This window comes from Belonocnema kinseyi, chromosome 9 (assembly GCF_010883055.1).
Source record: "Belonocnema kinseyi isolate 2016_QV_RU_SX_M_011 chromosome 9, B_treatae_v1, whole genome shotgun sequence".
NCBI classification, from domain to species: Eukaryota; Metazoa; Arthropoda; class Insecta; order Hymenoptera; family Cynipidae; genus Belonocnema; species Belonocnema kinseyi.
In genome coordinates, this window is record NC_046665.1 from 56959004 (window position 1) to 56971568 (window position 12565).

Sequence of the window (12565 nt, forward strand, 5' to 3'; positions counted from 1 at the left end):
ATATTTTTAATATTTTTAATATTTTTAATATTTTAAATATATTTAATACTTTTTCCGCAGTATCAGTAATTCTGACTATTTTTAAAAAGAACAGTTCTTAAAACTTTTCAAGTAATCCGCGTAATCAGTAGAGAATAACAGAAAAATTTAACGTCCTTTCAGACTAGATGGAGTTATGAATAATATATTTTTTTATTTAATTTTTTCTTTAAAAAGATCGCCTTTTCTCTAGTAGCTTAAGGGAATAGCACCCGACCAACAATCGGAAGTTCTGTGGTTCAATTCCCAACGGAGCAAAGCATTAGATGTTTTTTTAGAAAAAATGTAATTTAAAAAAAGTTTCACATATATTTAAAAAAGAATTACAATTTCAAGAAGATTGAGATATTTTTTAACATTTTCGGCTTATTTTAGGGGGGTTTCTTTCAATATTGGTATAACTATTTTTTAAATTACATTTCAAAGAAGATTCACACTTTTTTATCAATGTTATGTCATGTTTCCATTTAATACATAAAGATGGTATTTTTAGTCGAAAAATCATTATATTTCAAAAGGAGATTTACAATTTTGAAATAACTTAAGGTTACGTTAACGTTTTTCTTCGAAAACGAATTTTAATACATTTTAAACCCAAAGTTTTTCAGATTGTCGTTGTTCTTCTGTTTATTATTCGCCGTTATTAGAATCAAAAATTTTGCTATTGTTAACGTTTTGTACTGAAAATAATTTCTTTTATTAGAAAATCATTGGTTTTTAAAAGGATAAAATGTTTTTAACAATTGTAGGTTATGCTCGCGTTCTTCACCGGATATCGCTATAGCAGATTAGAGATTTGCCATTTTAGAATAGTCTTATTTTATTTTAACATTTACACAAGAAATGAATTATTTAAAGAAATACATTAGGATTAAGAAAAGATTTAGAATCTTAAATAATTATTTATTATTTTATGTTAGAGTTTTTCGTTGAAATTTGATATTTAAAAATTTTATAATTATAAGATTCCCAGCATATTATGTCTTAATGAAATACATCAGATGTTCTTGTAAATTTAAATTGTGGAATTATGCTTAACAATATGCTTTATAAAAAAAGAATTTGTGATATTTTCACTAATTCATTTCTGTTGAAAAATATCGTAGAAGAACAGAATTTATCTCCTTCAATTTTAATTTTAATTTGATAGTATTTTAGAATTAATTAATATTTTTATACTTTTTTCTGCAGTATCAGTTCTTCTGTCTAGCTTTAAAAAGAACAGTACGTAAAACTTGTCAAGGAATCTGCTTTATCATCAGAATATAACCAAAATGTTAAACGTCTTTTCAGACTAGATGGAACAATGAATTAAATTTTGTTTTTATTACATTTTTTCTTGAAACAGATCTCCTTTCCTCTAGTGGCTTAAGGGAATAGCACCCGACCGGCAATTGGAAGTTCTGTGATTCGATTCCCAGCGGAGCAAAGGCAAAGATCTTTTTTCAAAAAACATTTAATTAAGATTTTTTGTATTCATAGCTCCATCTAGCCTTTAAAGACGTAAAGAGTGTATGTTATTCTCTGATGATAATACAGCTTCCTTGACAAATTTTGATACGTAACACCTGGCAAAAGAATGCGTGTATTTCTAAAAAAAAGAATTCTCCTTTCAATATCTCTAGTAGCTCAAGGAGAAAGCACCCGCCCGGCAATCGGAAGTTCTGTGGTTCGATTCACAACGCAGCAAAGCATAAGATGTTTTTTTTTTTTTAGAAAAAATGTAATTTAAGAAGTTTGACATATGTTTTCAAACAAAAATCGTTTGACAATTTTGTATTATTTTATAGGGCTTTCTTCCAAAATTGGTATTATTATTTTTTAAATTATATATTTCAAAAAAGATTCACAATTTTTTGGCAATTTTATTTCATGTCGCCATTTAACACATAAAAATCGTATTTTCAGTCGAAAAATTATTAAATTTCGAAGGAAATAGCAAATTTCAAAGCTCGAAATAGCTTTAGATTACGTTCTACGTTTTTCTTTGCGAAAGGTTTTTTTTCAAATTTTTAAATCATAAAGTTTTGTTCAGTCCTTCATTAAATGCCTTATAGAAACTTATAGAAATGGACAAAAGGATATATAGAACCACATAAAGCCATATCGACATTTTACAAATTCTATATGGTTCTATGTATCCTCTTGTCCATTTTTATAAGTTTCTATAAGACATTTAATAGTCGGAGAATGTCTTTATTTTTCAGTTTATTATTCGCCGCCATTAGATTCATAAATTTTGGATTTGTCAACGCTTTGTACCGAAAATAGCTTTTTTTTAAACCTTGGCTTTTAAGGGTAAAAAATGTTAAACAATTCTAGGATATGCTCGCGTTCTTCACTGGAAAACTGTGTAGCAGATTCCAGATTTATAATTTTAGGACAATTTTAGGTTATTTTAATATTTTTACTAGAAATAAATTATTCAAAAGATAATACATTAGGATTAAAAAAAAGATTTAGAATCTTAAACAAGTAATTATTATGTTATGTCAGGGTCTTTTGTCGAAAAACGGTATTTTAAATTTGTTAAATTATAAGATTTTCAGCATATCATTATACTCTTCAGATTATCACTCAGAGCCATCAGAATCACATTTTTTGTTTTATTAGCGTTTTTTTACCGAAAATACGTATTTTAATTAAAAAATCATTGCAATGATTTTTGAAAGAACCATGGTTAGATAAACAATATTTTGCACAATTTTAGGTTATGTTCGTGCTATTCCCCGGAAACTGGTATAGATATAAGCGAAAATTGACAATTTTGAAAAAAATGTATGTCATGTTAACATTTTCCCCCGGAAATCAACTATTTTCAATAAAAATAATTTGACATCAAAAACTTTAGGTTATGACAGGGGTTTTCTTCGGAAAAAACATTTTTGAACCAAAATGCAACGGCTTGGTTGTCTTTAAAATATTATATACTGATTCTGAAGGTAATGCATAAATTTGTGTCAATTATCAAAATTATTTTCGTCGATTGGTTTTTTTTTCTATTATTTTAGATAATAGCAAATAGAAACACTTTTTACTGATTATGATTTTATATTTTAATGTAAAAATTAGATAAGATAAAAAAAATAAACAATATTTACTAAAAACTTTATGACTTTTATTGGAATATCTGGTAACATAAAATGGACCTAAATAAAACATTTATAAACAATTTTGTAATATATTTATGTTATATTTTTATTTTATTAATATTATAAAAATGATTATATTTTAATTCGTATATTAAATGCATTTATATTTCTGTCAAAGTAAAATAATAATTGAAAATTTTTCTAATCTTTTTATATTATTTATCAAGTACTTTATTTTTATCACAAAAAGCTTTGTTATAAAGCGAGACTATAGAGTAAACAAACTATAGTGCCAAAAATCTTAAATAGTTAAAAAATAATCTAAAAATATTTTAAAAATAGAATAATCTATTTTTTTCTGTTTTGTACTTAATTTATAATACGTTCATTCCTCTAAGAAAGAGAAGTTTCTACAAAAATGACAATTACCTGTAATTATTTGTCTTAATTTTTCTTCCTCTGGAGGAAAATTCAGAGGCATTTGTTTATGCAAAAAATATATATGTATTTACATATGGATTTCATATATACAGCTTTTTTTCGCTTTTCCTAAACAATTTTTTGAGATTTTTTCTCTGATTCAAGTTTGAGGCCTTCGAACTTCGTCACCATGTCCCCATTTTCTTTAGTCAAAGTTTCATTTTCTTTATCCAAAATCGTCAAAGCAGGTTTGGGAGAATTTAAAACTTCAGAAGCTTGTCCACTTATTTCATTCCAGGCAAAGTGAATGTCTTCCTCCTGACAAAACCGGCTGCAGATTACGAATCTCACAATCAATTTTTCTCGGTAAGTGGCAGCCACGATGTAGATTTTCTTTCGCGCCGACAATCGATCTAAAAGCTGTCTTGTCCGGGTATTGTCTCCCTAAAAAAATTTAATTTGGGTATTTAAAATTGGTACTAAAAAATATTTTAACATTTACAATTTTTGATTTTTCATGCTGATCTACTGGGTATTCGAAATGTTCTAAATTTTGTTGAATTGGTTTTTTATTTATCCATTATTTTTTTCTAGCATTGTACCACTGATCCCCATAACATATTTTTTGGGAATCAAAAGCGTACAAACCATTCTAAGAAAAATATTTTTGTTTTGTTTTCTATGAAATACCCCCCAAGTATCCTATAAACTTTGTTCCAGATATAATCTTTCGGGGAACTCTATCAAAAACAGCTACATTTTCAATCAAATAATTCATTTGTCAGAAAATAAGTCTACTTTTCAACAACAAAAGATGAATCCAAAAGGACGAATTTTTTGACTGAATCAGCGAATGTTTAACAAAACAGTTGAAGTTTCAAACACAAATTGCAACAATGAGTAATCGGAAAGATATTTTGAATTAATTCAATGAAAAAATTGTGCATATTCATTAAAATTTCATCCCAATTTGCATTTGTTTATAAGTTTCTTTTTGTAATCAGAAATTGTCATAAATTTTTAAGGTTTCATAACAAATGGTTTTTAGACAGTTTTTTTACTTGATTCGGTCAAAAATTGAAAAAAGTCGAAATGTGGATTTATTTATCAGGATGGTTCCAAAAATTAATCATTGATGTCAATTTGCGAAGATTCATAGCAAGAAGTCTACGAAAGTAAATTTTTAGTTGATTTCATGAAAAAAATGGTTCCTTTATTAACAAATAGACAGTTTTAAATTTTACTAATTTTAAAATTTTTGTTTTATCGCTGTTTTTTATTTCGTTATTTTTTTCTAACTTTGTACCATGGAGTCCCATAGCATAGTTTTTGGGCATCAAAAGCGGTCAAGCCATGCCCGATAATATTTTTTTCAGCTTTCCATAAAATCCCCATAAATCCTACAAACTTTATTCTACATTTCATCTTTTGGGGAATTTAACGAAAAACAATTACATTTTCAACTAGAGAATTTAATTCTTTAGTGAACAGTATAATTTAAAAAAATCGAAGTAAACAAATGAATGCCAAATAAAGCTATTAAATTTTCAACCAAAAAAGATTAATTTTTAGTAAAATACTTAAAATTTCAACGAAATAATTAAATTCTTGAATAAAAAGACGAAGAGTAGGATCTTTCTTTCAAGGAATAATTTTAATTTTAATTTCAAATAAAAGAGATAAAATTTTTAATAAAAATCGAATCCTTACCGGGAATAGTTTAAATTTTATGTCGAAACTTAATTTTCAGTTAAAAATGTATAAAAATAGGCTAATGTCAAAATGTTCAAAATTACAAATTTCTATAATTGTGTATTTCAATTTTTAATATTTCATATTTGCATTTTGAAAATTTGGTCATTTAAAATTAAAAGCAACTGAAATTGCATTATACATAATTAGAAGAATTCCAAATTAATTAATTTAAAATTCAAAACTTTTGAATTAAAATAATTTTCAAGTCGAAGTAATTAAATATTTGTAATTCAAAATTGTAAACTAAATTGCATGTTTTAACAGCTAAACTTCTAAAACTGTAAAATTTTAAATTATTTTTGCTTATATTGTAACATTGAAATTGATTAGACAAATTTTAATAAGATAAAAAATAAATCCACTGCCAATCAGAACTTTACGCATTGATTTTTTTATTATAAACCTTTTCAATTGAATTATTAATTTTAAAAAACTTAGGATTACAAAATAATTTTAATGGGAAACACTTCAAATTAAAAACATTTCGACTACAAAACCTTGAAAATGAAACAAATTCGAACTTAATTCGAAACTGACAAAAAAATTTAATTTAATTTAAATCGTTCAAAGTTAACAATATGTAAACAGTTAATTATTCGTTTGAAAATTTAACAATTTCAATTTTAATCAGAAATTAAGAATTGTGACAGGAAAAAATCGAAAATTTATCTTTCAATATGATAGTTCAATTTTTTCTATTTTAATTTTAAACAATATAAATTTTAACCGATTAATTTCAAATCCTGTAATTTTAAACACCTTATTTTGAATTACTATGAATTTTTTAATTTTTCCAGTACAATTTGATTTATTTTGAAGGATTTACTTCTTAAAATCTTTATCTCAAATCTGTAAAATTTCAAAATATGACACTGAAAATTAAACAAAACATAAAAAGAATACAAAACAAGATTGCTATATTTGATTATTATTTCGGAACATTTTCAAACAAACAGTAATTAAATTTGTAATGGCTACTTCTAAATTCTTTTATTTTTAAGGCTTGAATTTCAGAAATGATTGTCTTAATTTTTTACGGTTTTAAAATTATTCTAAAAGTATGTAATTCGAGATTATTTAATTACAAATCGTTGAAACTAAAAATTATGCAACTATCAAGTCTTGCAATTTTATGTACTATGGTTTTAAACAATTCAGAAATTAATACAGATACAATTCAGAATGTTTTAATTGAAAATTTATTTTTAAATCATCAGGGCTTTTAAAATCAAATTTTTTATGTTTAAAAGATTAATTAGTAGAAAAATCACTGTCATTTTCACCGTTCAAAATTGAAAAATTTTAAATATTGTAAACCTTTAGAGTTTATTGGTCAGAAGACTCACGAAAATGATACGTTTTTTACTAGAAAATTTTGGAAATTAATTCAATCTGAAAGCGTTACAAATTAAACAATTCCAAACTTTGTTTAAAAATTGAAGCATTCTTGAGCTATGATCTTGAAATTGAGTCGTTGAAAATAATTAGTTTTGAAATTGTGCATTACGATTTGTATAATTCAATTATTTTAATCTAAAGTTTAAATTAAGGAAATCATTATGAATAAAGTTTCATTGTTCATCAAAAAATAAGAAATTTAAATTATAAAATTAATACAAATTATAAGATGCTTCGATAATATATTGCTAATTATTTATTAAAATGGTTGTTACCTTCATTCGGAAACATATTAGACCCATAGAGATTTCGGTGGAAATTTCGAATTTATTATCAGATTTAACAAGATTTTCGAACATTTGCGCTAATTTTATCGTGTGACGAATATGTTTTTGAAGACCTTCAACTCCATATAAACGCAGAACAAACCAAAGTTTTAAGGCTCTGAAACGTCTACCCAGTGGAATTTGCCAATGCTGAAAAATAATTAATTTATTATTAATTTTTCTTGGCAAAAATATAATAATTATTTTAATTTCTTAAATTAGATACAGAACAAAGCTTAAATTTCGACAATGAAGCTCACCCTGTAATCTGGTGCTAATCCTTGTTTATCGTGCGCTAGATAAATTCTATCAACATTGAAAGCATCGATCAGCCAACTTGAGTCTTTCACCCTTTAAAGATAAAATATTTTAAAAATGTTTAATAGGGTGGTCTAAAATAACGCATCTTCAGATTTCGACCATTCTATTCCGGAAACTGGATTTTTAAGGTGATCAAATTTTTGTCTATTTTTTCAGATTTTAAAAATAATAATTAAGTATGCGCATCGTTAATCATTTTACTACGATCTTTTATAAATACGATTAAAAAATAAAGATGCAGAAGAAAAGAAATGAAAGAAAGAATAAAATTGCTTAAAGAATAAAATTGGTTAAAAAATAAAATGGTTGCAAAAATAAAATTGTTGAAGAAATGAATTTTTAGAAGAAATAAAATTGATTAAAACGTCAAATTGTTTTTAAGAAAATGCTTAAAAAATAAAATTGCCGAAGAAATGAAATTATTAAAACAAAAAAAATTTTAAAGAAGAAAATTGTTGCTAAAATAAAATTGATGGCGAAACGAAATTATAGAAGAAATACAAATGAATTAGAGACTAAGACTGTTTAATGAATAAAATGGTTTACAAAAATTAAATTTTTGAGGGGAAGTGACATTGCTCATAAGAAAGAATTGTTTTTGAAAAAATGGTTGAAAAAATAAAATTTCTAAAGAAATAAAATTGATTAAAAATAAAATATGTTTTAAAAAATAAAATTTTTGAAAAATTGGAATTGTAGAAGAAATACAATTCTTTAGAAAATAGCATTGTTTAAAAAATAAAAGAGTTTAAAACTTCAAAAATAAATAAAATGGTTAAAAAATAAAATTGTTGAAGATATAGAATTGTAGAGAAAAGAAATTGTTTAAAAAAAAATAGTCCAGGAAATAAAATGGTTGATAAAATGAAATTGTAAAAGAAATCAAATTCTTTTTGGAAATTACAAAATTTCAACAAAATTACTACATTTTTAAACTTTAATGAAAGTAACTTTATTAAATTCATTACAAATAGGTAAATATAGATAAATAAATTCTCATAATGAATACAATTTATACAATTATTCTTATTATCTATTTTTTCATAATTTCAAATATTAAAAGAAAAGTCAACAAAATCTCAATACATGAGTCCAACTATTATGATTCAGCTTCTGAGACGGAATGGTCAAAAGTGGACAATATGTTATTTTTGATCATCTTAATTATATAAAAGGTTATATTTTCATTTTGCAAATTCGACAGTAATAAATTGATAAATAAAAAAAGTTTTTAAAATGGTTAATTATTTTTTAAATTTTTCTTTAACTTACCACATAGCTGAACAATCGAAATTGACAAGCAACCACTTGTGAGGATTGAAATTGAAAGAATCTCCGTATTCGACACCAGTCATCAAATGTCGATATTCGGGACATATGAAGGCTGCACCTACAATTCAATTTTATTTGATTTGGTTATTTTTATTGAAAATTAAAAAATAAATATCATGTCTTAGAGAGGCTGAGATTTTTAGAAGGACATATTCCTGTTACCGACATTTACCGATAGTAGACTCTCAAAGGTTTGTGTCCGTGCTGAATTTTGAAAGATATTGAATTGTGCAAACTCATGAAAGCTTTCAATATATTTCTGTTTTCAACAGTAGAATTACCCTCAAAATTTCCTACCTATTTAAAAGCTTCCGAATTAAGAACGGAACTGTAGCTATGAATGTCGGTAAATGTCGTTAAATGTCGGTAAAGGGGAATCTATATGTAGAAACAGCTAAACCTATTAGTTTTATTTTATGAATATTAGACAAAAAATTTTTATTCTCTTTCTTCCTAAATTTACTTTTTTGAACAAGGGTGCTCCAAATCTATACCGGTAGAAATTTTATCTTTTACTTTTGGTGATCGATCCCACCAATTTTTTTAGTTTTCGGGATAAGAAATTCACTATTTCATTGAATCAGTCAACATTTACCCGTGTACAGTTTTTAAAAACATCGAAAAAGAAGTACTTGACAATAATTTCTACCTACTCAATTTTATTTTTACCCCCACCCCCCAAATACCTTTTATTATGACCGGAAAATGATCAAAAATGCAAAATAAAAGTTTTAGGTAAAATTCATGCTAAAAAAGCATTTTTGAATTATTTGAAGATTAATTATTTGTATTCCATAAGCGACAAGTTTCCAAACATTTCACACCTAATTTTGATTTGTTTATGCGATTATTCTTTTTTAAAATAATTTTTGTTCCAGTAAATCGTAAGAAGTTACTCTTTTTCGGCATAAATGATATAGTTCATGTATGTTAAAAATAGTATTTTGTATTTTAAAAATATTCAAATATTAACATAATTTATAATTGTATAATTTTTCTACTATAACGTGAAAAGTTAGTATTTTTTGGAAACAATTAAACAATTAACGAGCGTTCTAGACTTTCTCAATCTCATACACCGTGTCCCTTATTATTCAGTATTTTTTTTATCATCAAAATTGATTTTTAGAAATTCATCCATAACTTTCGAGCAAAAAAATGCTTTAAAAAATGATCATTTTTTAAAGAATATTATTTCTAAGGAAAAAATGTTAAATTTCGAAAATATTTGGAAAAAACTATTTTTCCACCTTTTCCATGAAAAGGTTATTGATTGTTTAAATATTTCCAAACAATCTTTTTCAAAAAATATCACTCAACATTCATTCACAGCATTATTTATTACAGAAGGTAGTAAGTTCTCAATATTTAAAAGAAAAAAATCTTTAAACAAATGAAAATTGTTTAAGTAATACCCAAATATCCCTAAACAAAAATATATTTCCCTTAACATTCGTTAATTGTTTAATTAATTCCAGAAAATAATAACGCTTTACGATTTACATGCAAAGAAATTGTTCAAACAAATGAAAATTGTTTAAATAATTGACAAATATGTTAAGTAAAAAAAAATTACTCTTGATATATATAAACTGCATTATTTTCCCCGAAAAATAATAACTTGTTATGATTTGCAATGAAAAAAAGGGCTTGCACGAATAATAATTGTTTACATAGTTGGAAATTAGTGTAGAAATATTCGGAAACTTGTCACTTATCGAAAAAATCACTAATGTTGCAGAAATTATTTTAAAAAGTTCTGTCTTTAAAGTGAATTTGAAATATAATTGCTATTCTGTACTTTCTGGGACATTTTCCTGGCAAGGTAAAAGTAAGTCGGATGGGGGGGGGGGAGGTGAGAAGTTATTGGGTGGAAATTATTCCGTGCTGGAAAAACTTTTGTTGTTATCGTAAGAAATTATTACTCTTTAAACATTCCTCATTTAAGGCCTTGTAAGTTTTGTTCGATTCCTACCTTACGGACATTTTTTCGCAGCAACTGACATCTACACAAATTGAGATATTGAGTTAAAAAACTTGAAAATTAATTGAAGCGCATTAATAAACTTTTTGATGGCCCTAAGTTTCTAAAAAATACAACGAACAATAATTTTGCAAAATTCTGCAGATTTTTATTCGTATTTCCCGAAATTCAGGACCATAACAACGTTCATTAGAAAATTTCTAATAATTTCTTTTTACAACTCAATATTCCAATTCGAGTTGTTGCAAAAAAATGTCGGTAAGGTAGTAATCGTGTAAATGTAAATGGACTTAAGAGCATGTGACACAGCTAAATACGTATATTACCGACCACAGTTTTTCAGTTCACTGAATGTTTTTTTGAACCTCAGAACTTTTTTTGTAAATAAAATATCGAGCTGAAACTTTGGAAAATGTATTAGAGTACAATAAAGTACGTTTAGGTACTGCATTTTGGTAGGAACTTCACTGAAAATTATTTCATCTTTTTTCTGAACCTCAACATTTTCTGATCGTTCGAACTTTTTTTATACATAAAATATCGGTCTCAAACCTTGAGAAATGCAAGAGCCGAAAGAAAACTACGTTTAAGTACAAAGCTTAATAATAAAAGAAGCAAAAAAATATATTTTAACAATCAATTCCAACGGCATCAGCCGGTAACGTTGTACACGAAAATACGAAACCTGGCGGCCATTAGACGAGGCTCTAGAGAGTTCGTATTTTTATGTATAACGTTACCGGCTGATGCCGTTGGAATTGATTGTTGTAATATATTTTTTTACATCTTTTATTATTAAGCTTTGTACTTAAACGTAGTTTTCCTTCGGCTGTTGCATTTCTCAAAGTTTGAGACCGATATTTTATGTATAAAAAAAGTTCGAACGTTCAAAAAATGTTGAGGTTCAGAAAAAAGATGAAATAATTTTCAGTGAAGTTCCTACCAAAATGCAGTACCTAAACGTACTTTATTGCACTCTAATACATTTCCCAAAGTTTCAGCTCGATACTTTATTTACAAAAAAAGTTCTTAGGGTCAAAAAAACATTCAGTGAACTGAAAAACTGTGGTCGGTAATATAGGTATTTAGCTGTTACACATGCCCTTAAGGGGATATTTCCCACTTGTTTTTACTGTAAACCGATATATAAACTAACCAGCATAAGCAGCATCTATGTGAAGCCATAGATTATTTTCAATACAAATTGGACCAATTTCATTGAGATTATCAAAAGCACAGGTTCCTGTAGTTCCTAAAGTTGCCACTACATAACATGGAATAAGTCCAGCCTCTTCGTCTTTCCTTATTGCTTCCAAAACAGTCGCTCCACGTAAACTACATTTATCATCCGTCGGTAACAGCTTCATTGGCATTGCTCCTAAGAGTCCACTTTTTTCTACTGAAGAATTTGACTGGTCTAAAAAAATATTTCCACTGTCAATATCTTTCATTAAGGCTTAAGGGTATGTCGAACGTCACCCGATTCCTACCTTACCGACATTTTTTTAAAACAACTTACATCCCGACGAAATGAGGTATAGAATTTAAAATTTACGTAATTAAATTTAAGACTCTAAGAAACATTTCTACAGTCGTACATTTTTAATATTAAAAAAATATATTTTTTTTTTGAAAAATCATTTTTTGTAGTTTTGAAAATTTGGGACAGTAAAAGCATGGTTTAGTATCTTTTACATAATTTTTTAAGTGTGCAACTCATTATCTCATTTCGTGTGAACGTAAGTTCCTTTAAAAAAACGACGGTAAGGTAGGAATCAGATAATTTTTGACAAGCGCTTAAGGGCATGTGACACAGCTAAATACCTATATTACCGATCACAGTTTTTCAGTTCACTGAATGTTCTTTTGAACTTAAGAACTTTTTTTGTAAATAAAAT

General features: G+C 26.2%; 1 protein-coding gene across 4 annotated transcripts in view; it reads right to left on the reverse strand.

Moving 5' to 3' along the window:
* The window catches only part of LOC117179617 (aromatic-L-amino-acid decarboxylase-like), a 34191-nt gene that overhangs the window by 3253 nt on the left and 18373 nt on the right, over positions 1 to 12565 (reverse strand). For 3 of the 4 annotated variants that reach the window (XR_004467937.1, XR_004467939.1, XR_004467938.1), the window contains 5 exons: positions 11824 to 12084; positions 8624 to 8741; positions 7291 to 7381; positions 6980 to 7180; positions 3561 to 3995 (listed from right to left, as the gene is read on the reverse strand). Coding sequence is in view for 1 of the 4 variants with exons in the window: in XM_033371611.1 (XP_033227502.1) it covers positions 3681 to 3995; positions 6980 to 7180; positions 7291 to 7381; positions 8624 to 8741; positions 11824 to 12084 (986 nt within the window). In the remaining 3 variants the exon portion in view is untranslated. Of the gene's footprint in view, positions 1 to 3444; positions 3996 to 6979; positions 7181 to 7290; positions 7382 to 8623; positions 8742 to 11823; positions 12085 to 12565 lie in introns of those variants that run through there. The other variant, XM_033371611.1, reaches the window with a different exon arrangement.